At 47.7% G+C, this 26444-nt stretch overlaps 1 protein-coding gene across 1 annotated transcript; it reads left to right on the top strand.

Moving 5' to 3' along the window:
- The first annotated feature begins 8182 nt into the window (after positions 1-8182).
- On the top strand, positions 8183-26169 carry LOC119461498 (blastula protease 10). Its single transcript, XM_037722835.2, has 11 exons — positions 8183-8626; positions 9892-9957; positions 12280-12445; positions 13696-13822; positions 18535-18601; positions 21809-22006; positions 22429-22558; positions 23052-23171; positions 23447-23553; positions 24579-24700; positions 25310-26169. Exons 1-11 carry the CDS (start codon positions 8561-8563, stop codon positions 25437-25439), a joined length of 1299 nt encoding a protein of 432 aa, XP_037578763.1. The 5' UTR covers positions 8183-8560; the 3' UTR covers positions 25440-26169.
- Positions 26170-26444: the final 275 nt, after the last annotated feature.

Below are 26444 nucleotides of genomic sequence, written 5' to 3'. Positions count from 1 at the left end.
ACATACTGTGATTTTCGTCTACGAAAAAGGGCCCTCAGGCCACTTCACTGGACCATAAAAACTCCGAGTGTCAGAATGTTCCATAGTGTCCTGACAAATGACTGGTTAATGGTGTTCGTTACTCAGAAGCTACATGGAATCAACGAGGGACGCTGCAGAGGTGACTCCGTACTTGTTTTGGACACCCGTGCTTTCGCAAACTACACGGATATCTGATGGGCACGTTTTAGAGCGATAGCTGTTGTGGGCTCACTCCCCTAGTCACCTTGATTTCCGCAGGCGTCGCCGGTGTCCGTCGCAAAAACCACGTAGTGTTTTGTGACAAGAATATAACGAAAAAAGAAAATCTGCAATGTCCCTCGAGAATTCGACCTCCAGCCCACAGATTGTCAATCAGAAATTTAATCTCAGTCATTTCAGTGATGCTATAACACTAACCATCTCCGCTGGAAGGGGACAACGAAGGTAGGATTGTGGAGCATGGGAACTAAAAGGCCACAGCGAGACCTATTGTCTCGAGAAAGTTCAGAAGTAAGTCAAGATGCCAAATACGGGAAAGCAGGTGCACGGGAAGCAGGTTGGCGGAAAAGGGGGTTAGGCGCGGACAGATAGACAAACATACAGGAAGACGTGCTGCTGGCTGGGACGAGTTCCCAAAGTATGCCAATTGAGTTAATAGACCATCTTGGATGCAAATGAGGCGCTTTATTTTTTTTAACCCCCCCCCCTCATACTAGTGCTGTATACAATGAAAGGAAGTATAAATGTGAAGGTTGGTTTGCTCAAAGAGAGACTGCAATTAATACACTTTTGCAGGCTTAAGCCTTCTCTCCCCCCCCCCCCCCCCTTCCTTATCATGGTGTGTATCTCACCATGTTCACAGCAAGCGGGTGGGTAACGGAACCACGGTTGGCGTGGTAGAAAAATCAAAGGCTTTGTTACAGTCCTTTCTGAATCATATCTTTTTAAGCATAATTTTGCCATGCCGTATGTCTCTTACCGTGCACTTAGTGTTTTAAGTCTTCACTGCCGCTAAATCCCCGCTTACGTTATCATCGTTCTTGATCCTACCCAATTGTCCAAACAGTCGTTACACACTCCGTATAGCATAATTATTAAGTGGTTCAAGCGCTTGTGACGGGTTGATATTTCGTTACAAACCTCCAAAAGAGTGGTAAATTGATCAAGTCTATGTTTCTTGGGCTGCCCCATAATACTTATCTTTCTATCTCTTTTGTTCCAAATACAAAGTCGCAAAATAAACGCGCGCCTACATGCGAGTCAGTGAACTTACTATAGCTGTATGTTAAAGCAACCAGGTAGTGAAATCAAGGCACGTATTATACACACCATACACTATAAAACAAAACCGGTAATAACAGCAAATAGTGCAAACGACAGGAGATAGAAAAAATTTGCAGTGCCTTAGCTCGGCTATGCCAGTATAGACGTGGCGTGCGCGAAGGTTTAGCTGGTTATTCTTAGCTTTCCTGGTTTTCAATGACACACACACGGTATACGCATTATGTGACATATAAATATATATATATATATATATATATATATATATATTGCTCAACGTCTGGTTGCTTCTCTATTGCCACAAAGACGGCTCGGTGGTCAGTGTAGTAACACGCTGCCGTCTCTATGGCCCCAACGCAGTATTTTGAATTGATTGTCTGTCTGTGATACACAAGATCAATGGTGGTTCCCCATTGGGTCGTCTGTACAGTTGGAACATTGGCTAAGTCCAGGTTAAACGTGTCCTTCAAGGGAACACCAAGAGAGTCTAGAGCACGATTGAAGTCACCAGCCACCACACACAGTTCACTTGCCGCACGACTAGGTATGGACGTAGCCATTACGTCTATAGTGTCTTTAACTGAATTGTTCGGCGACACGTACACGGCTTCGATGACCACACCACTTTCGTAAAGCTGAACGGCACAGGCTTCACCCTTGGGCACCGCTACGTTTGAAAGTTCCCATGGCAGCAATAGGATCTGAACGAAGGGAATACGTGGCGAACGTGAATGTTCGGCCACATCGTTCAGAACCGGTAGACCTGGTGGCATGGGCGGGTAACAATACACATTGGTAACGCTAAAGAGTGGAGTCTTCTGCTTAACGAGAAAATTCTTGCACGTTGTACAAACCCGCGCCACGGATTCACCCCACTCAGGCGGCGCGGCTAAACTCAACATTTCACGCATGGCACTACTTACCGGCGTCAAATATTTCATGTGCTAGTCTTTCACACACGTAGGTCGCACACATATCCATACGGATTGTTTACGAAGTCCGTCTCGAAGGTCCGAGTCGCACTGGCGCTGTCGCTAAGTTTCACCGTATAGTCAGTCAATCAGCGAGCCTTGACGTCATCGACGGGGTCTTGTTGTTGCTGCTGCTGAGATGGTCGGGCAAGTCGCTCAGCCTCCTGGTGACGCCGCTTTGCTAGACGTTCCCCCCTTTGCTCCGGTGTCTCCGCTGCACGTTTTAGTCTTCTTCTGGTCGTTCTTCCTACGCTCAAACGCTAATTGCGAGGCAACTACTTCGGAATCCAATGAGTTAAGCTTGTTCGCTCTTCTGCGCCGCTGAGCAGCAATTTCGCTCTCCTTCTCCATGGCTATACCACACTGGCAAACGCCCAGATTAAACGATCAAACGCCCAGCGCAAACGATCAAACGCCCAGCGCAAACGCCGGGCAAATGCCCGGCGCGCTAGCGGTGCGCCGTGTGACGTCACTGCTCCTCGCGCATGCGCAGCACGGCTCTCCAGGAGCCACGCGAAACTGCTCAGCCTCGGCCAGTGTAGCTCACGCTACAAAAAAAAAAGACAACACCGCATATCCACGGGGTGAATGACGATGAGTGGGCGAAGCTCCGGAGGGAATCATCGGTAAACTGTGAATCTACCGTGTAATTCGCCCAGTCTCGCCGCACTAAATAGAACGATTGACTTCCACAAATGACACGCGCCATATGTGACGTCATTCCGATTTTATAACAGCGCCCTTCATTATAATTGCACCATCTCCAGCTTAAGGGGACGCTAGCACAAACGCGTTAGAAACGTGCAGTACTCTCTAGTAAGGGGGAGAGGCCACAGCGTCGTATACGCAGGCCGTTTACACATGCCGGAACGTGCACCGCGTTTGCCGACGCCATCACATGACTGCTGAGAGAGTATAACCCCCGTATTCATAAACGCTCCTCGACTTGAACTTGACTTGCCACCAGGGGCGTAGCCAGGGGGGTTGGGCGGGTTCAAACCCCCCCCCCTCCGAAATTTTTTCCGCACCCCCCCCCCCTTACCCACCCTTTGTTCGCGTCGCTGCGCGCTGACATAATTCATGAAACCGGTGCTACTATCACAATTTCATTCCTGGGCGCTACCGTTTGGGTTGGTGATTTGCAGCAAATCATGTCTGCATATGGAAAAAACTGTCACAGTTTTTGTCAAGGCTTTGACACACTGAAGTTTTGGGCGAGAATGTGGCGGCCGCATTCTTAAGCAAAAAATGTGCAACAAATGCGGCAGCCGCATTTTAGATGATGGCAAAAACGCTCGAGGCCCGTTTACTTAGATTTAGGTGCACGTTAAAGACCCCAGGTGGTCGAAATATCCGGTATACATTTCCGCCGCTTCCCCTCAGGTGCCGGTTAGGCCGCGCTCGCGCCGTGCGGACTGAATTCTTGAACTCCTGAATTCCCCTGAACGATACTCGCTGTAATGCGTCTGCATTTCCGGAAGAAGTTCCTTCTTCGAGATTTGCCCCGGCCCCCGAGCCACGCCGAGATCGTCTTAGGCTACGTTCACACTTGGTCTCGAAGCTGTCGGAAGCGGCAAAATCTTGCAAAAATCCTCCCGCCTAGGCTGCAAAACAGGCAGAAAAACAGGCTGCGAGCCAAATCGGTCTCGGGCCGAGTTTTTCGCCATGGCGAAGCGGAAACGCGGCGGAAAGTCGTTCTGCTTCACTGAAAGCTACACTAGCATGAAAAAACCGGTCGTAAAATTGAACATGGCACCAAAAGCGTAGGCTGTAATGCTGATCGACGCGATCAACAACCAGACCTTGCTCTACGACAAGAGTGGCACTAAAACGTACTGTCAGCAATACTCGCGATAGTATTCAACGTCGCGCGACCGGAGGTGCGGCAACGCAGCCTTGGCGTGACCCAACTTCTCGCGCTTTTGCAAAGCCAGGCGAACCCACCACCGCCGTTTCCGAGGTGTCCGCGTCTTCCGTTTATTCATTGTCCATTTCTAGAAAAGAAGTAGGTAGAAGTATAAAAGCCATTTCTTCTTCCACTTCCACGGCAGACAATAGTTAGGCAGGTTCCTCGTTGGCGCTCCATAATTCTCCTCGCACGTGTACGGTATGTTGCAGAAGTCGCGGGGTACTTTTCTCGTCGCGATGATAGATTGGGAGCGTAGGTCTCACGTAGGACGCGCAGGCTTTGGAAAGCCCCAACCCAAGAGCCAGCCCGGGTTTTAGCTGTGGTGTTCCCGTTGCCCTTTGGTGTCCTGGAGGCGCCGACAATACGAAATGATGAAATGTTATTACAACTTGTAAATAAAAGCTATTAAAGAAATATCACGCCTAGGCACCAGCCTGTGACTGAGCGCTACCGCGCCCGTGTGAGGAGAATTACGGAACGCCAACGAGGAATTTACCGAAGGTCGCAGATGGCACGCGAAGTTGCGTAAAATGATCACTTTTGATGACGGTACGTGGGTCAAAGAATGAACATACCGCTCGAAATAAGGCGATAATGAACGCCATCACGCCGACAAACGTACGCAGACGAGATGGATCTGGACGAAAACGGCAGCGGCGGCCGCGGCGGTAGCAAAACAAATGTGAACAACTTGGACAGGCGCAGAAAAAATTTTGCGCCCGCTTTGGCCTTTCCGCCCGCTTGCCGCTTCCCAAGTATGAACGTAGGCTTAGTCTGCGCGAGAAACTTCTCTTGTTTGCGATTGCGCCCCTACGGAAGGCTGGTGATTACTGTTGTGTTGTTGAATCCCAAACCATCAATTGCGGAAGGCTGGTATAGTTGCTGTTTTGTTGTGGAATCCCAAACCAGCAATGTACACACAAAGGGGTTGATGACAGCAGTGAAATTCCACCGACTCGCAACAGAATGCACGAAACAGACCGCTAACAAGCATGAATTACTGCTGTGCGCAGTACAGCGTAAGTAACCTCTTGTTGCAGGCGCTGGCAGTTCTCGTCGGAGTTCACGCGTCGTGAGAAATTGATTATGTGCACTATGCACTCAACAAGACCGGAGTTCATTCCGGCATCACTAGTACAATAATTAGTCGAGATTCTGTAAGGTACAAGGCCGCTTCCTGTTTGTACCGGCGTAAGTGAAGCAGAAATGAGTTGCACGCACTACTTTAAATGCGTACACATGCTATATCTATGCTATGCGGTGAAATAGTCTGTACAATTCTGAATCTGTTGACGTAAAGGCAAATGACGGCTGCACGCTCGCACACAGCGGAAGACACAGCGGCCCATGCACTTGCCGCAGGAAATGCAACACTCTCCTTTCAGGGAGCAGGGCGACGAAAGCTTGGAGAAAAAAAAAAGCATTGCGCGTTTTTGCGCGCATTTAAGTTTGCTAGTGCAAAGACGCAGCGAACAAGCTATTGCTATGGGAGTATAGGTATAGCCTGGTCACACGTGCATTTTCACGCGTGTAGCCGTCCTTGACTTCGCCCCGACGAGGACGACGCCATTTACGCTTAACGGAAATGAACAATTAATGATGTCTTCTCCGATCGCACGAGTATTCTCAATGATGCGTTTTCGAAGACTGGTCCATTCAGTGGCGCGATGAGAGACCGTTGCTCCAAACGCCGACTGTACCTGTCGTACTTACCGTATTTACTGAGCTTACTTTACTTTTTACTTAAGTTCTTCACAAGCACACGTACACGCGAGGGGTTGGGTCCCATGTCTTTGATATACATGTATAGGGTCTGCTTAAACTACGGGACATATATTAGCGATCACGTGACGTAAAAGAAAGCAGAAGTTTGCCCCCTCCCCCCCCCCCCCCGGTCGGGCCGGTGAAACCCCTCCCCCCCCCCCCCAAAAAAAAAAAAACGAAAAAAATTTCTGGCTACGCCCCTGCTTGCCACCGCCTTCAACGCGTTTCGAACGCGCTGCCCAAGGCGGTGGCAAGTCAAGTCGAGGAGCGTTTGTGAATACGGGGGTAAGGCGGAGAGGCCACAGCGTCTTACACCAGCTTCTTACACGGGCCGTAACGCGCTAGCACAAACGCGTTAGAAACGCGCAGTCTTTCGTTAATGTTGGGTATTTATTGTCATCGTGGTGCGTGTGTCCATGCGCGCTTCGTGGCGTAGTGGCTAGCGCCGCGCGTTGGGGAGTGAGGGGTCCCTGGTTCGATTCCGCGCTAGCGGACACAACTTTCGGAATTTTTTTTTTCATAAAAGTAGACCTGGCTACCTACTACTACGACGACGACTACTACTACTACTACTACTACTACTACTACATACTACAGAGGAGGGCCAGACCCACACCCTAAGGAGCTTCGCCCCTAAAACAATCTGTGAGGCGCGCCCTTTCGGATAACGAACGCGCATGGCATCACCAACGAGGCAACGCGCAGAGGTGCTGCCGACGCCGTCCGTTTTTCCCCATGTTCGATCCGAGCACGCGCGGTGTCCGTGACTACAGCCGATGCCTCTCACGGCGGCTCAGCAGGTTTCGACCAGAGAAAGATAGAGAATTTTTCTCTATGAGAGAACTGGACACTCGTCGAGTAGCGTCGGAAGTCGCTGCCTCTTCTCGCCTCGCAACGTTTCAAATGCAATGGTAAAATCGGCGGTATATAATGCTGTTCAAACCTCAGTTCTTTATTATGCAGTTCCACTCAACATGAAAGCTGTGGAAGTGCAGAGCAGTGATACGTACGCCGGTGTTTCCCTTGTGTTTATCTTGTGTTTCTGTTGTGTTTATCTTGCTTTATCCTCTCTTGCACTGCGCCGGTATCATCCGGACGTGTTAGAAGCGATTTTAAGAAATTTCTGTAAATAATTCGATTAATTCATGAGTATTCTTCTATTTGATATTATTCTAGTTAGTTTAATTTTACCCGGTTTTGCGCTGGTATTGGCATGGTGTGAGTGAGTGAGTGAAATATATTTATTTAGGTCCAGAGAAGACGCAGGGGAGACCCCGTGTCACCCGGCTATAGTCCCACGTAGGGACCGCCAAGCCAAGCTTGTGGCAGGGTGTGGCCCAGTTTTGCGCTTGTGTTTTCTGAGCGTGACGACATGACCCATGACACATTAGACGCCAACAGCCCGGGCTACTTAAGTGCTCCGCACTTAAAAGGAACTCTCAGTGGTCATTTATAGTGCTCAGGAAAAGTAGATTGTACGACAGCATTTGACTTTTTCATGGCGTGGCGTCTGAAGCGACGTCGTGTTTGAGCGATGGGCGTTCTGCCCGCTGGCTTAGCCATTCAGCGTCCGCTGAAAGTGACATCCCCGAAAGTGATGGACCGAGAATACGGCCTGGACGAACGCTGCTTCAACTGCCAGCTGTCACAACCTTTGATTTCTTTTTTTTTTTCTGGTTGTTCATAATGCAGCAAAACCAGACACCCTGCCTGCCTCAGCCGCTGGCACCAGCAGAAGGGCCACCACCACTTTTAGATATGGGGCACACGTGGCCACGTGCACGCTACGAGGGGGTCAACTCCGCGTATGCCGTGGCTCAGTCATCAACGAAAGCGTTGCAGATTAAGGGTGTCAGTCACGGTGACCCTCGACGCTGAACTGAATGCTAACTGTTTCTCGCTGAAACCGGGTCGACGAATAAGCTCTCGCCAATTTTTTTAACTACAAATGTGCGACCACTTTAAGCAATAGAAATACCGCACCCACCACCCACCCCCGAGGAACCTGGACGGCGAGCGCGGAAGCCGTCGGGGCTTGGTCCCGAGTGTGTATGCCCCGACATGGCACCTGACTTCCGCCTCCAGTTCCGCTCCTCGCCGCCGCCTTTACGCGCCGCTTTCCACAGGATGCCCGCCGAGCTGCTAAGGTGTGTCGCGGTTTTATCGCTTTCCTTTCAAAATGTCGCGCCGTAGCAGTAATACCCCTTCTCGTCCCGTCTTTCGCAGCCGTATGCTTGTGGATGCGTCCGCTCTGGCCCGACGCTTCCTGATAGAAACTCGTATAAGCTCGGCAGCGTTCCAGTGGTGCCGGTGCCCTACACGTGCGCAGTGCCGTTTCGTCGCCGGGACGTTAACCCGTGCCGCAGCAGCCGGACGGCCTCCTTACAAAACAGGGTTACGGCCCCAAGTTTTTGAGTTCTACGCGCTACTTTAAGGACTTACAACTGGAAACGTTCAGCTTCTCTTGTGCTGCTCTGCTGTTTGGAAGAAGTGCTTTCTTCCGTAGTTGTACAGCGACGCCCTCCGACGGGATTCATCTATTTGTTGCTGCTGATTCCTGGAAACGAATTGTCACTGACAAGCCCCAACGCGGAGGAGCTACTCGAAAGTCGGAATGATACCCAGAGGCGCAACGCTTTTGTTCACGCTACTAGGACTTGCCTGCGCGCAGTATGAAGAGGTAAGAAACTCGACGGGCATGAGACGTAGATGATGGAGCCTTCGTAACGAATATCTAGAGTTTCCCTGCAAATTACGCGTGATAGATTTGAAGTTAAAGCTCGCGATGCCACCTAGAAAATCGCGGTGCATACTATTTATTTTTACTTTTATGTCTCATGTTGTTTTGGATATGTGTGTGTTAGCTATGATTTTGGGATAGCGGGTTCATCAGTAGGCGTAACTTGCCATATTGTCTCAGTCAATAAACCTCGAGTTTCTCGCAAACTACTGATACAAAAAGAATCTATGCCTGATAAAACGTAATATTTTCATGTGCTTTCTCAGATAGTCTTACAGACGGGCTCACAACTTGTATTGAACTAGATCTGTTAAAGAGCTCATGACATTTCTGATTGCAAATTGAAATTCAGAACGTTGCTATGCGGGGGGGGGGGGGGGGGGGGCTATATTTATTACGGCCTCGTATGGGCTTTCAACCCCTTTGCAAATGCCCTACAACACGAGTTAAAACAGCGTGTTACAGACAAAATTGTCGAGCTCGCTTACAATAATGGTTTGTTTTGGGAGAACTGTCCTCCTTTATTTCTGCCCCGAGGGCCCCACCGTGGGACAAGCACATGAAGAGTTTGGGATTGGCCGGCGCTTTCTTTGATATGTCGTCTACTGCAATTATCGAGTGGTGTCCTTTTTAAGAATTGCTTTTGTAGAAGAAGCTGAAATCAACAGCGCACACAAATCACGTGTTCACATGCCGTCAATTCGTCTACTTCAAAAGATATTAGCCATTCTGTGCCCGGATGCTACACATGATTTGAGCGAGACGCACATGGGAATCGGAGGAGCTCGATTTTTCGTAAATCACAACCATACGATGTAATCGACAATGAAGCCAGAAACAGCATAGAGGAATTTATTTCATTTGTTTGTAAAGAGAAATGAAAGTGCACCAAAATATAACTTACCTCAGGTGGGGAGCGAACTCACGTCCCCCGAATTACGCGTGTGGTTGTACTTGATGCCTTGTTGCACTATACGTGCTGTGTTGATTGCGTTATTTTTTCTTATGCCGATCATTGTGTATGCAACCATGCTGGTTGGCAAAGTAAATATTCCTTGCCTTTGGTGCTTCGTGCACTACAAGACTAATCGTACGTTAGGTCAATACCTGCTTCACATCATGAAGTCCTTAGACAAACAAAATGTTATTGTGTCGTCATGCGATTCCAGCTGATCTTGGTGCGCTTTCACTTCTTCTCGAAACAGGCAATTCAACACCTCGTCTCCGAGCAGCCAGAGGTAATCCAAGAGGAACGAGAAAAATCGCAAATGGTAAGTGGTTGCGACGAAGTCATTTCTCTAGTTTATTTAGGTTACAAAGAGTCTATATAGGTCAAGCAGACTTAAGAACGTAGACGTGCGTAGAAACTCAGAACTGGTATCTGTGCACGCTACTATACTAAAAACGCACTGATATGGCGTGGCAGATATCGTTAAAGCAGATAATATTCAGGATATTTATAGCAACCATGTTATAATATTAAAGCCACCGCAAGCACATGTTCTCAAGCTTTTCTTTCTTACTTATTCTTTTTCTGTGAACACTAAGAAAGGAAATAGATTAGATCTGCTACTTTTAATCGACAGCGCACGTTTAAAGAAGCACTTTATGCACTGGCTTATACACTTAAGCACTTAAGCACTTTAAACACTGGCTTATGTGTAGGGAGTAAAAGTGATTTCACCACCTGACACCTTGATGCTGACGCAACATGTGCATCTCGGCGACAACAACTTACGGATTGCGGAATCTGAGAAAAAGATATGTAATATTTCTGCAGCTTTAGCACGCCGATCGCTCAGGCCCTCGCTACTCGCACCTGCCTGTAAAGCATGTATTTAGTTGCGCATGATAAACATTTTTGCGTGGCAGTAAAACGTTATCGAGCCCTTTCGACATGCATACGACATCGCTCTGCCAAGTCTTCCTTGCTGAGGATCCGTTTTATCGGCATTCTTATCCTTCCGTTGCACGCCGCCCCAATTTTCGACTAGCCACCGCAAGCTAAGTAAGGCGAAGCGGACCAATCGGAGAAGCCGGCAGCACCCTCTTCATTCGGTTGTCTATTTTCACTGTGCTTGCTCGGCCCCATCGAAACCCTCTCCACTAGAGCGTGTTCCTCGCCTCTTGTCAGCCAATTAAATAAGAAAAACCGGTGAGTGTAGACAATGCTATTGGTTTTGAAAGCGAACAAAGGTGACCTCCTACGAGGAGAGTGCTTGATTGGGTTGTTCAGACAACGCTGCGGGTCACCGCCCGATGCTTGCATCGGTGGTTACGTACATATGACGTCAGGAGTTTAGAATCAAAACAGATTGGAATCAGTTTACGTTATAGCGCCACTAGGACCTCTTTTTTCTAAAAATTGCATCATATTTTTATTATCTTTTTTGTTCCTGAACAGCTTGGCTAACGTTAGCTGGGACACACGGTATATGGCATACAACACTTATTAGCCAAAGGTAACTGGAAGTTTACAAAAACTTTAGCCCATTCATTCTACCAGCCTGTCTCTGACGCACAGCCCAATCGATTGGATAAGAAATACAAATTACTTGGCAGTAAATTGATCGAAATATACCGGATGTTTTAGCGTAGGCTTTAAATGTAGTATAATAAGGTAATCGTCACTATTAGACCTAAGGTTACAAAAGCTTTAACCCATTCCACCAACCTGTCTGTGGCACGCCGCCCGATCGACGGGACAAGCAATACAACGTGCATTTTAGCAAATTGGTTGAAATATAACGGCGACAATTCAGCGTAGGCTTTAAATTTATTGTAATATAGTATTCAATGCCGTTCAACCAAAAGTAACTCGAAGTGGTAGTAAGCGTCACTACTGGGGTATTGGGTACGCACACACGCATGCACTCACGCACATGATGCTGAAAACTTTTACCACAGCCATGTCGTCTCTTAGTAGGCCCATATTGAATACGTGCAGCGGTGAAACACATCAGTGCTTTGAGTTATCGATGGGCTCAGTGAATGACTGCTCACTGAAGAATCACCTCTTACGTTGATGTCGCTCGCTAGAGTTTGGTTCACTCGTGAGCCCAAAACTCTACCAATCTACCTTTTCTCCTCGCCACATCGGCGCTTCTGATATATGATACACTAAAAGACTAAACAGCTTGAAAACAGCGCTGGAACTTCATATTTGTGATACACTAAGGAAAGGAAAAAGACGGGAATGTCGGCTTGTGCAAAAAATCTGATTTGTTACCCTACACTGCGGAAAAGGGAAGGAAGAAGTAGAGAGATAGGATTAAAAAAGAGGGATACCGCGCACATGCACAGATGCACAGCTGCCGACATAGGTGAACGTCAGTCCGTACTAAAGCCATTTGCACGACGAGTGTAGCAGCAAGCATCTTCTACAAAGTGGAAAACCCTCTGCCATGACGTTGCGCTAGAGCGTTAGGAGCGAATGGACCCACAAAACATTACTCGCTTTTTGTAGAAATCGAATACCAGTACGTAGCGAGTGTCTTCATTCCCCCGACTTGTTTCGTTAATAGAGTAGCCGTCCTTACGCAGCCTTTCCACTCATCCCACACACGCATTGATTGTTTCTTTGCCGTGTGCAGTACCAGCAGATGCTGCACGAAGTTCCGAAGCTGGATGGCGGCCAGGCGATGTTCCAGGGGGACATGCTGATGACCGAGCGTGACCTGCTGGACATGTACGCCCTGGTGCCTTCCAGGAACATTACCTGGCCGGGAGGAATCGTGCCTTATAAGATCAGCGAGAGCTGTGAGTGTTGTAGCTACTACCACAAGGTCGTAGCACGAACAAAGTTGGGGTGATTGGCGGGAATGACTTACACCCGCAAATTAGGAAACACTCTTTGTGTGCCTGTTCGAACACCGGATGAAAATGCTCAAACACTACCCCTCACTATATTTTTATGTTGCTTTATTGGAGGACATCCAGTAAATCAAGCCCCGTCAAGTGTCTGCGTTACCTTCTGAACAATCGAGAACGGAAGCCTTAGTCGTGCGAAAAGCACAAACACGCACATTACTGACGTAACACTACACAGATTATATCAACGGTGACACAGGCTTCACAACTTGTTAGCACTGCGGAGCCTATAACTCGAATAAACGCACCTTGTGTGAGTGTCCCACGACCTACGTTTTGAAAAACTCAATACTTTCTAAACTTCCATCGAGCAAGCGTCCCGCCAGCTGGGAGGAGTGCACAACTCCCCACTAATGTTCTAAAACTTATGGTTACCACTTCTGGTGAAGAATATCAGTAATGTGCTTAACCAGGAGGCCTCAACCCACCAACAAGGCTTGGACTACAGGCCTCAGTTCCTGTGGGACTAAAGTGTTATTTTCTCATCCACAATATACTTCTTTATGCATTGATATTAACTCAAAGGTCCCAAGAATTGGAACGTTGCAGGAGGAGTGGGCAGAAAGAAAAATGGCGAGTCAGGTTAGGTGGCATGAGTTAACAGATGTTCTTCGTTAGAAACCTATAAACGAAAAATGTTGGCGATGAGGGCGATGTTAGAAGGAACGTTTTCCATTCTCTGGCTGGGTACATACAAAAAAAATAAGAACGTTGATATGCAGTGGAATGAGCGCGTGATAGACACACAGCCTTAGGATGCGTTACGCGGGAGAAGTGATGTGCTGGAATGATGATTTGGTTAAGAGGTGGGTAGTCAATGAAAGGACAGCTAAAATAAGCAAAGGCGGCATGCAGCTTTACGACGGGAGGCGAGCAAGGGAATACACAATTAGAATTTTAAAGCTAAAGTACCCGTGGTATAGAAGTAGTAAGAACAAATGAACTTCACAGCTCGGTTCTGGACTGATTCCAGAGTGTTGATCACATCAGCCTGGTGGCTGTCATAAATAGTACAGGCATACCCCAGTCTAGGTTGGATTAATATTTTATATACAAGTACCCTGACAAGTTACGACATTCACAACGTAGTACGCGGTAACAACCGTCTTAATCGAGTTTCCACTGACATTTCCACGCAGCGGTCAACGAAGCGGACCTGATCCGGCAGGGCGTCGCACACTGGATGAACAACTCGTGTCTTATGTTCCGCGAGCTTCAGAAGGACGACACAACCACGGACTTCATACTTTTCATCAGGGGCAGAGGGTATGTTGCACAGCTGCTATACAGGATGGTCAAAATGTATATCCCACTCGCGTTTCTCTTTTATAGCAGCACTGGCAATCAAGGACAGCATTCGCTTAGCTTTTAATTTGTAAGTGTATGTGCACTTAGCCATTGGCCAGCCACATACCTCGTAATATGTTCAGAATCAGGACTGGCTGAAATCTCTTAGGCACAGTTCTAGCGTAATAGCTTTTTTTTTTTTTTGCGTGTGTGTGTGTGTGTTAATACGGGGCACTAGAATTTTTGTATCAGCAGGCACCACCAATTAGGTCATGGAACCACATTATATTTATGTTTTCATGTTTGTGAGATCACGAACTTGTGACGCAATGTTCCTTAAATTACAATAATATAAAACGGCCCAACAGTAAGATGACACCATAACGGCCGAAACAATTCACACAATTCCGAAACACACAATTCCGGTATCGTTGCCCAGTTTTAAAATTAACGTCAAATATCAACGAACTATTTGCAACAAGAATTCGAAAGTCCCTCATCTTCTGATGAGCTCACTATCGCGAAATTGTGACCAAGCCTCTAAATTATTAATTGTTTACTTCAAAGTGCTCAGCTGCTGACATTGCTGTGCTCTTACCTGTGCGTAGGTGGTTGCATAAGCGTCCTCCTCTGGTCTAACTTTTGAAAATTGGTTGTCATTTAAATTTTTGCTGATCTTTTGGCAACTATTTCTTCATAATATTTTTACCATTGTCATTGTATAGGACTTCTATAATTTTAGGCGTACACAATTACTTTTTATTTTCCTCCTTGGTCACTTTAATGTACACATAATAGCAGAATTAAATGACCGTTACCAGGCTCATTCATTTGCCGCGGTTCAGTGGCGCAGCTTCCGACCTTCACGCTCCAGCAGGAAAGGCTGAAAGAAGTGCGTGACCGGCTGAAAAGTTAGAAACCTCGACAAAAGGTGCAGTCATCTAACAATTATATTTAATAACTTTTCTTTCCTGTCTTTTTTTTATGACGACAAAGGTGGGAACGTCAGTCTCTTCTCTTCCTTCTAAATATCGTTTTGGCTGGCTGTTAACCAAACGCAGATGACCATGCCGGTATGCGAGTTTACAATTGCTAGTACGTACAGCGGAGACTTCCGCTTAACACGTGTTGTCATGGCAATCGTGGAGCTCCTAGGTGCCTAGGGGCATAATCGCTTAGGGACTTTTGATGCACTGGTCTCCGCTGAGCGTGGCTCTCTCGGCTCCGGGACCGGATGCATCGACCTTGCCGAGCGCAGCTCCTACGTGCGTAGGAGCAAATCGTTTAGGGCGCGTTGACTGTCTGGCGGTGTCTGGCCCACGCCCGCCGCGCTTTATTATTGTAGCGTTTGTTGTAGTGGGGGAAATCCTTGCAGTAGTGGTGGTGTGGCTTAACGGCTTTTGATCTCGGTGAACTGTGGTGGTGTAAACAAGCGGATACTGCTCGCGTTTGTACCCCTGTGTCGCGGCGGAAGCCGCGGTGCCGGGCGCCGACGCGAAGCGGCGGTCGTTGGAGTGTTGCGGAGCGCAGCGTAGCAACACCCCACATAAAAAATACTGCTCCAGTCAGGTAGACTGCTCCCTCCCTGACAGTGAGATTATATTCGGATCATCGCAAATTCAATGGCTATATCCAAGATCCTGCGACAGACGGCCAATACATCGCGGCTGCTGAAACGGCTGACCAATCGGCGACAGGGCATGAAAGAAGCAAGCCTCATCCGCCTTGTTCACTCGTTCGTCATGTGTCACATCACCTACGTCGCCGCCTTCCATAATTGGTACAAAGCAGAAAAGACTAAATTGGACATCATTATGCGTGGCCCCTACAAGCTAGCCTTAGGACTGCCAAACAACACCAGCACTGAACTTCTACTCCAATTAGGACTCCATAACACCATAGACGAATTAATCGAAGCACAGCGTCGGTATCATCTGGAGCATCGCACCCTCACAGAAACGGGCCGGAACTAAACTCGGCATCACCTACCACCGTCAACATGAATACAAATACCCAATTCCACGCGACGTACAGACTTGGCTACACGCCGACCCTATCCCCAAAAATATGCACCCGGACTACAATAAAGAACGTCGGAAGGCAAGGGCTACCTCCCTCATTAAATCCTATGGCGACACCACGGGCGTCACCTTCGTCGACGCAGCTGAATATCAAGACGGGCACCGCTTCGCCGCGGCTATCACAGTAGGCGGCTCGCTCAAACATGCCGCCAGCATCGTAACCCAAAACACCGAGACGGCCGAGGAAGTGGCCATCACCCAGGCCACCCTTGATCCGGACTGCCACATCATCGTAAGCGATTCCCGCACGGCAATCAGGAATTACATCAAAGGTCGTCTTTCAAAACAAGCGCTACGCATCCTACACTAGAGCACTGCACGGGCTCGGGCTTACCCGAAAGCCCGGGCCCTGCCCGGTCCGTGGGCCGAGCCGGGCCGGGTAGAGCAGTTTTTTCTCGGGCTCGGGCCGGGCTCGGGCACGGCATGTGCTTTTTGACCCGGGCCCGGGTCGGGCTCGCGTTTTTTGACGCGGACCCGGGCCGGGCTCGGGCTTCCTGGTGGTGTGCATGTAACGTGCAGCGAGTTATTATCGGGCGTCTCAACTCTTAAAAACATATATTTTTGGTCTCGGGCCGGGTTCGGGCTGGTTTCGAGCCGGGCTCGGGCCTAAGGTGAAGGGGTGGCGGACCGGGCCGGGCGGGTAACGTAGATTATTTCCTGGCCCGGGCCGGGCCCGGGTCTCGCCATAAAAGTTTTGATCGGGCTCGGGCGGACAACTCAACGTAAAAACGGGCCCGGGCCGGGCCCGGGCTGAAAAAATCGGCCCGTGCAGTGCTCTATCCTACACAAAGCCCCTTACTCACTTGAAAAGCAAATCACTCTCGTCTGGTTCCCAGCGCACGCCGGCAACGTACATCCGCACATCACCAACCTCAACGAGGTCGCTTACTCCGTAGTACGAGGCCATGTCAACCATGCCGGAGACAGCGCAGGTGCACCCGCGGAACGCGATCGCCTCACCAGCTACAACAACCTTACGAAATCATTCTATCTCAACAGAAGAACCTTCCCCAGGCCTCCTCACAAGCTAAAGAGAGCACAGGCAACCACCATTCGCCTGTTACAAACACGTACCCCTCACTAACACGTTACCACAGGATCTACCCGGACACCTACCCTAGTAACATTTGCAAGATCTGTAAGACACTGGCAGCATCGCTTCCCCACATGCTATGGGAATGTAAAGTCCACTATCCGACAAATAATACCGTGACCCTCTCGTCGAGATGGCACGCCGCCCTGCGCAGCTCTCTCTTCGACGACCAACTCTGCGCTACCCAGCAAGCCTGTGAGGGGGCGAAGAGGCAAGACCTCGATGTCCCCACGTGGGAGACCTAGGTCCAGCCAACTAAACTGCTGGTTTAAATAAAAGTTTGTTCCTCCTCATCCTCAAGACAGTGATGCGTTTATTTAGGAATATCATCGTTTCGCTATCGCACCCGCTTGTCCTCGCGCCTGCGAGAGAGGAACGATGATATTCCTAAATAAACGCATCATTGTTTTGATGATCCAAATATAATCTCACTATCAGGGAGGGAGCAGTCTACCTGACTGGAGCAGTATTTTTTTATTTGGGGTGTTGCTACGCTGCGCTCCGCAACACCCCAACGACTGCCGCTTCGCGTCGGCGCCCGGCACCGCGGCTTCCGCCGCGGCACAGGGGTACAAACGCGAGCAGTATCCGCTTGTTTACGCCACCACAGTTCACCGAGATCAAAAGCCGTTAAGCCACACCACCACTACTGCAAGGATTTCCGCCAGTAGAACAAACGCTACAATAATAAAGCGCGGCCGGCGTGGCCCAGACACCGCCTGAGATTCAACGCGACCTAAACGATTAGCTCCCTACGCACGTAGGAGCTGCGCTCGGCAAGATCGCTGCGCCCGGTCCCGGAGATAAGAGAGCCACGCTCAGTAACTAGCTGCCGCCGCGCGGCCGTGCAGACCAGTGCTTCAAAAGTCCCTAAGCGATTATGTCCCTAGGCACCTAGGAGCTCCACGATTGCCATGACAACACGTGTTAAGTGGAAGTCACGTGACCCGCAGTGCCACGCCCCCGCTGTACCTACTAGCAATTGTAAAGTCGCTGCCACTATAAGCATAAACAGAAGGCACACAGTCAAGAGCACAAGTCATTTTAATGCCTATGACATCTAAGTACTCCTACAACTTGTACGATGAATGTTTCCACGTGCTACAAGGGAGACATGGTCCAGCAGCCTTGAAAACGTCAGATAGTCCGTTACCGAGTGAGACAGGGTGTAAGGAGACATATGAGCGGGTCTAAGTGCTGGTGAGTTTGAGTGGACATGCATTTCAACAGGAGTGAATGCCGGTTGGTGTTAGTATGAACAAAGGTCAGCGAGGGTAACTTTTAATGGACCTGAGTATGAGCGTGAGTGACTGTCAGCGAGTGTGAATGGAAGCGACTATGGAGGCGAGTGTGGCTGGGTATGAGTATTGAAAAGTAAGGGCCGACGAGTATGAGCGCGCACGAGTATGAGTGCACATAGCCTACAAAAATAATGGGGAGTGAGTATGAATGTGTGCCCGCTTAATATCCCGACCTGTGCTTAAGTGGTACCGCTGCTCGCCATTTATCCGGTGCAGGTGCTGGTCCCGGTTCGGCCACGTCGGCTCTCTCCAACCCATATCGATCGGCGATGGCTGTGAGACGGTGAGTGGAAGCCAATGCACCGTTGCTGAAGGGGATGCAAGTAGGCACTTTCAGACATCCCAAGAAAGTTCCTGCCTTTCTTTCTCTCTCTCTCTCTCTCTCTCTTGTTTCGCTTTAATGGGAAGCCTTACCTGGAGGGCAACTCCTATTGTTCTCGTCAAATGCATGTGAAACACAGACATGAAGTCATTGGAGAACCGCTCAACCGGCTTGAATGAAATTTGTTGCATTTAAAAGAAAAACTCAAATTTTTTGCATTGGAAAGAAAACTAAAGCTACAAAGCTGAATTTTGATTTTGTTCCTCAATTGCTTTATCAAGGTTGTCGAAATTCAGGAAATTAAAAAGAAATTCAAGCAAGAAGTTAGACATCTGAAGCTCTGCACCAAAACCAGGTATCGTAGTTTTCTAAACTGCATCCGGTAGAGCGTCGAAGTGAATAAATTTTGCATATGAACGAGATTTGTACACGTTGCACAAAATAAAGCAACAAATAAAATTAGAGTTACATCATTGCAAATTGTAATTGATACTGTCCAACAAAAGTAATCGAACAATTGTTAAAAACTGTCGATTACTTTTACATCATTTTCCTCTCAACGTTTAATAACATTGCACGAATAGAACAAGCTGGCTTGGCTGTTTCAGAGCGTCCACTGCAACCCTCACACGTAGTTATCTTCACTAACAATTGATTTTCAAAAGTTTCGTTGATCGTCTACTTTAGTTTTTCTTTTCTTTTTTTTTTTTTATGAAGGCATCAGCAATGACATTGAAACCTCGCTCTTGATACGCGCGCTGGAGGGAAGGGCGCAGAATATTTTGGTTACTCAATGTCGCGGTGCTCGCGTCTGAGTCCTCAGTGAAGCACAGTGCTTCATTGTTGCTGGGGCGAGATGAAGCCGCTCCGATAGGGCCAGTGAAAAACTGAAAAATTGTCCATCGGTGATACCTTGGCAGTAACGTCTGAAGTGGTCATCGCTATCCAGCCATAGAAACGCCGTTTCGACTTGTCGGCCAGCGTGTGGTGTGTCTTTTCGCAACTCCCTTCACTCGTTAGCCTTTTAGACAAACGACTAATTGCAACGCACGCCACCAAACGTAGCCATTATTTGAAAAGGTAGCCACATCTGTAATGTAATTTTGAAATAAAGTTGCATATTACTCAGCCATAACATTACTGTTCGCGCGTTAACATTTGAAAAATAGGTGTATGTGAGTCACGTATCAGACGGATAGAAACATCTGCGTTTAACGGCCAAAAAGTTCTATGTCAGACATGTCATTGACTGCGCTATGCGAAAAAGAATTGAACAGCAGTTCTTATCGCCTAGGAAAGCGAGAAAGAGAGACAGAGATGAGAGATAAATTTATTATTGTAACGAAGAAGAAGCGCCGATTAGCCCGGTGCCTCTCCAGCGTATAAAATTGGACGAAGTTCCGGTCAGTCAGGCGCATCACCAGCGCTTTACGCACGGGGCCGGTTCTGACTGCTCGCAGGGTTCTAACCGCCGCACCGAGTTCGACCTCTCGCTCCTTCCGTGCCCTATCAATAAGCACCTTGAAATTATAGATGAAAAGCTGACATGGAGAACTTCCAAGATAAAGAAGTGTGCAAATCTGCAAGCCTGCCCTGTTCAGGTGATCGAGGCGTAGCTGGAGGAATCTGGCCGTAAGAATGAGGTAACCCATGCAGATGTGTGCATCTTTTGAGCAGTGCCAATTGCATACCGAGGGCATTATTTCACGCGAAGCATTCTTTGTATCATTCTTGGCATTTTGCTGTAGGTAGGTCGGTGGGTGGGTAGCTCCATCTCTCGCCTCACTTTAATAAAAATAAAATGTTTGAACGATGGTGGAATCCAACCTCTATCATGGAGCACAGTGGTCCGGTGCTCTGACCACTAGGCCACGATCACACTTTTAGTTGTTTATTGTAGGCCACTATCGCACGCACACTTTTCTCGTTCCAAAGGCAGTCAGGTCATTGAGACACTAAATGCAATTGATTACAAGTAATTAATTGCATGCAATTTGTTACGTACAAGTCTGACATGAACTTACAGCCTAAGTTAAGTTGTTACAATGTTTACAATATTTTTGCGGAAGTCCTACTCAAATTGCAGTGTTGTATTTCAAAGCGGTTTATAATAAAATAATTTTGTCCGATTCAATTGTGTCGATAAGTGCAGTTTACAGAATGGTGATAATGTATTTTGTTTTACGGAGTTCCAAACATGGTGCTTCATTTTTCAATTTTCAACAATTTTCTATAAATTTAATTAACCTAAGGTAGAAATCTTAGCTAGTTGTTAAAAGATCCACTTAAAGTGTACAGTTTATTCTGCGCATGCGCAGTGAATATCCACGACTTTCCTACTAATGTAATATTACTACATTGTAATATTACAATATTACTACGTCTTCAACCATCGTAAGTCAGCTATTTTGCGTTAGTGTGATGTGCGTTGCAAATAACGATTCGTATGAATTCGGAAAAGAAGAAATTACGAGCGAAGGTTAGCTGTAGGGTGTCCCACGACTGGTTACGCAACACTTAAACGGAAAAGGGGATTATATTCGAAACTCTTAATCTTCGCCTTCAAGAGTGGAACACGATAGCATTCAAAGATCCCAGACTGCTTCTCACGCTTCCCGGCAACTGCAGCGTGTGTAGCCGTAATGTTTACCGGGAAACGCTGGCGGCGAAGGCTATGCACGAAGACGAGCTTTCTGGTAGAAACGCGGCCTCTTGCGTGGGCCGATTCCGAAGGTAGTGCACAGCCGCACCAAAAAAAAAAGAAAAACATAATTTTCAGGTTTATGTTATTGCTTCGCACGCTTAATATTTCAGTCTGAGAAAAATTTAGCATAAAAGGCATGCGCTGTCGGTGTTTCTTTCGTGACATTTGTTTGTGGGCTGTCATTCTCAAAATTCCGAGGAATACCTTTGTCAAGAATGTAAGACAAGGCATGAGCAACTTTAGCGACAGAATGGTGCGGCACTATAACCCGCACATACCTGCAATATGTCACATAGCAAGGCGTGGCAATACATATACCTAAATACATACGGAAGTTTTCGCTCACGGACGCCGCGGCGCCGAATTTTCTGCGACACAGGTTCCTTAACGCTTTCGCTTTTAAAGTTTTGGAGTCTGGGACCCTGTAGTAACTACTTTCTTGTTTCTCTTCGCTCTGCCGGCAGCTGGGCACAGTGGTGCACGAGATCGGGCACGCCATCGGGTTCCTGCACGAGCAGTCGCGCGCCGACCGCAGCCGATACGTGGTGGTCAACTACCCCAACATCCTGCAAGGACTACGCAGCCAGTTCGACCCGGACCAGAACAAGCGGGAGTACGGCGCACGATACGACTACACATCCGTCATGCACTACTCGCCGACGGTAAGACGCTCCTGCGTGACGCGTGGAAGAATGCTAAATCCAACGTCATTGTATTGGCACAGGTGCACATTCAACACTGGAATGAGATGAGTCATTGCTTCTGATACATACTGATTGGCTGTAACGTTCCAAAGTGAATATTTGGCGATGACCGAGGCTGTAGCGGGAAGCCTATATCAGTTGTCATTTCCCACCAACGATTATTTATCTCGCACTGAGTTGCACAAGAATTGGCATTTTCTTTCCGTCGTAAAGTGGCCACTGTGACTGGGACCTAGAGAGCATGCGACATTGTGCTCAGCATAGCCGCATAGCCGCGGCTGTGGGTTGGGATATTAGGCGAATCTCGGGCGAGACCTGCTAAATATACGCTACTGCTTTGTGTAGATGTGTAGTAACACAACGCAACTGTCGCTGTGCAGGCGTTCGCGGCGTCGCCGGAGATGAAAACCCTGAGCCCAGTGAACCCGCTGCTTGCGCCGCTGATCCGCAGGCAGAACGGGCTCACCTTCCGTGACAGACGAAAGGCAAACTTCCTCTACCGGTGCGATGGTAAGCCGACAACCAGACGCCGCAAGAGGAGCTGCAGGCCAGAGATCCCTTACGAACACGAGGCTTTTATTTAGCGCCCGCAAATACTGCAGTCGAATTCGACACTGCTTCTGTTAACATGTGCCACTGGTGACGATGAATGCGGGCGCGCTTTGATGTGGTTGACAAGCGTAGTGATTGCGGTAACAGATTTTTAAAACTTGGCTTAGTGGAAACGCTGATCATGAGCATGGATGGAAAGGGTGAGCTGCATGACGTCGGCGCTGGGCCCGAAAGATTGCCACCAAGTGTCGTAAAAGCTATGCGACACATCTCTCTAGTTCTCGAACTGGAATTCAAGGAAACAGAAATAGACACCTCACTGATGATTAAGCGCCAATCCAAAAAGTGGCAGCTAGCGATATATATATATACGGAAGTATTTAGGCCTATTTTGAGCAGCCCTTCTTTACTTATCCTTCTGTATCCTTACCTTCTTTTTTTTTTGACCTAGCCGCATGCACGAGCAGACCAGTGTGCGCCAACGAAGGGTTCGTCGACCACACCTGCAAGTGCGTCTGCCCACCCAACACGGAGGGCGAGCGATGCGAGAGGCTGCGTCGTTCTTACTACAGTGAGTATGAGCCGAGGCAGTCTTTCTCGCGAACAAAAATGTCCTCAACATGAAGCTGGGCTTTGATTTCCCAAGTTCGCTTCAAGGCATATTTCAGAGGGATATGTTGAATCCGAAGCTGAGGAAACAATGTGTCGGGGCCCATATCAGCACGTTAGCTTTCCCTGTCCGGTCACAATGAAAGCAGCGTTAGGTGAATGAAAAAATGTACAAATGCATGAACGTATGCTTGTGGAACCGAAGCTAATCAAGCGCTTCCTTCGTTTTCTTTGCAGCTCGACCAAACTGTGGCGGTCGCGTGATTCGAGCGAAGACGATCGCATCTCCAGGCTACCCGAGGAGCCAGAGACCGCAGGATGGTGTTTGCGTCTGGTGGATACAAGTAAGCTACCAACCCGTACCTGCACAGACAGCGGCGCTGCGGCCGGAGTTTGTAAATTATTCGTAGCAGCGACACTTTGTTGCCCCACCATCCGCAGACGCTGCCTCACCGCCCATCCTTCAAGTTTGCCCTCGCCACTACGCCACAAGAAAATTTCATACATAGCGATGAAACGATCCAGTATATTGGTGGTGTTCAAAAGACTATAATATAAAAATTTCGACGCACCAGAAACACTAGATGTATATTCTCAACTTGACCTTTTTCGTTTTCTTTCGCACATTTCCGCCAACACCCCTACGTGTTAGCGTAACAAACTGGACAAAGTCTCGGACAAAGTCTACCTTCACCTCCCTTTAGTCTCTCTCTTTTTGTCCTGGCATATCATCATTCTTTGAAAGGCAATTCTGGTATATGTAATGGAAAAGTGTCATGAATGCGAACAACGCTCGCTAAAAGAAAATGGCAATGAATGACGGGCAACTCAGGAAACTGGTAAATTTCGCAGACGAGCAAATTGACCGCAAAGGAAACTTTAAGGTGAATTAGACTTGCTCACAGTAAGGTAGGTTCCAGTCTTTGGATTTCTCGTGCCAGCGTAACAGACGCATTAATTGCACAATTACAGTACATCGTTCACACAGTGTGCTTTTAGCGCTTCGGTTTCCGATAAGAGTTCCAAAATAATGTTACTCCTATTGATAGAAGTGCTAAAGCATGAGAGAGAGAGAGACAGTTTAATATGATAGAGAAGCTTGGTGGTGGTGAGAATGGTGGTGAGTTAACTTGAACACTAAAGGCAATTTCGAAGTCGCAAATCCAGACCACTCCCGTGCAAGTATTTCATGCGAGCATTTAGAACATCACCCCGTTGACAAGGGTCCATTCAAGCTCTTGGCAAAATCTTTTCAGGTAAAGGTTGATTGGTAAACTTAGCATGCTGCCTTATGTGTGATATGACGAATAGAACTGCGTAAAGCACAGTAATTAGCAGGTGGAGCCACTACAGCCTTTCATGTTTGCAGGCTCCGCCAAACAACAAGGTACAGCTCACGTTCCGGGCATTTGATCTCTATGGCCGAGTTCGCAAGTTCTGCATCTACGACCGCTTCGAAATCCGACTGCAGTCACTCTACCTTGGACAGACGTGAGTACAGGCACCGAGCACGCTGCTTGGTCGCATTGAATATAAAAAGGTTCTGATTCGGTTTGTTCCCAAACAGATTCGGTACTACCGATGTTGACCTATATCTGCCGTCACAAGATGCTCAAAAAATCTCCAATGTCCGTAGCATCATTTGCTCCGAACTGGAAAATTTTACGCAGCCGCAAATGATCAGAGTGTTCTTGGAAATACATTTGCAGTCATGTCGGAGAATAAAAAAAAATCGAACTCCATGAATGCTACCAGAAGCCAGATAGGTTTTCTGCAATGTGTCCGTTATAGGTAAAAATACGCTCGTATGTTCCTGTCACGGACTGATCATAATTACTGTACAGCGGGGTGCGAAAGTCTCATCTACTTGCATTCCTTCCTGTTCAAGAAAAAGACACTGTTTTTCACAGTCTACACAGGCTCCTTTACGGCTGACTGTTTCCCCCTTTTTTTTAAAGAAGAAATAGCATAAATATAACGTTTAGATTATGTCTACAATATATTTTATATGACTACGCCTGGCCTTGTTTTTGTGAAGTTGTTTATTCTGCTCACCTTATTGCTTGACAGTTGAATATCACTTAATCTTCGCTTGTGCAGGTTCTGCAGTGACGAAATCAAGCCCGGCAACGTGGTCACCTCGGTGGGTCGAGACGTGGTCATCGAGTACCGGCCATACACGAGATTCAAACGTGGTTTCGCAGCCGAAGTCAAGTTTGTTCCGGTTTAGACAAGACGATATCGACAATTACTTGCGCATGATTTGTCGAGCTTCCACTATTCATATACCTGAGTCATAAAAATGCTGGCAAGGATCCGAAGATGGGTAAAAAAAAAGAGCGACTCATCCGTGAGAAGTATCGCAAAGAATGCATACATGTCGATTACTCGTCAAATGCGTGCCTGGCACGTTTGTGTACGCCTGACACGTCAGTATGCACAAGAGTATGCCACTTGAGTGTGCACCAATATTACCTTTCCAGTTGAAAGTATAACCCTGTTACGCTCAGCGTAAGTGATGAACGGCTATGGCCTCTTGCATGCAAATATGTGTGTTATTTACGATATCGCTCACAATGGAATGACTTTATCGCGTAGTACCTACGCCAGGTAATACCCTTACAAGAGCTAGATGATCACTCATTCATACATTGACGACCACATTGAACCTATCAAACGCCTACACAGCCGTTGATTCAAATTTCGTTTATTTTCTTGAACATATATTTTTCTATCATCTGTCAATGGTATTGCAATCTTTCGACATGCAAATGACTAAAGTTCAGTTTTTTTTTTCACTGGCTCAGCGCTTCCTATGCGCTGTACGAACGCAGTTTCTTATCAAACAGTAGATGTACGGATTCCATGCGTTGTAGTGAAAACATTAAGTACGTGACATCTACAACATAATGAATAAAGTGATCTCTGCGAGATCCGAACATTTAATAGTGTCTCTATAATGTGTGCTCTGTTGACTTCTTTTTCGATAGCATGACAGATAAACTGGTGCATTACGTACAATATAGTGCCTACAGACATGTTCTTTTTTACCGCATATACATCGTCCCCGCGTGTTCCAGGAACCATAACGCAGCTTACTCGTCAGTTAGATACAAGGCAACCTTACAAGGCCATTGGTGCGCCTACATAGCACAAGAAGACCTTTGGCCCATTGGTGAGCCTTCGGGACACTTGAAGCGCGCCGCAAAATCGGCTGTGTGCCTCAGGGGAACAT

The sequence above is a fragment of the Dermacentor silvarum genome, chromosome 8 (genome assembly GCF_013339745.2).
Source record: "Dermacentor silvarum isolate Dsil-2018 chromosome 8, BIME_Dsil_1.4, whole genome shotgun sequence".
NCBI lineage: Eukaryota > Metazoa > Arthropoda > Arachnida > Ixodida > Ixodidae > Dermacentor > Dermacentor silvarum.
The sequence above is the reverse complement of the archived record's forward strand: the minus strand, read 5'-3'. Positions and strand labels throughout refer to the sequence as shown.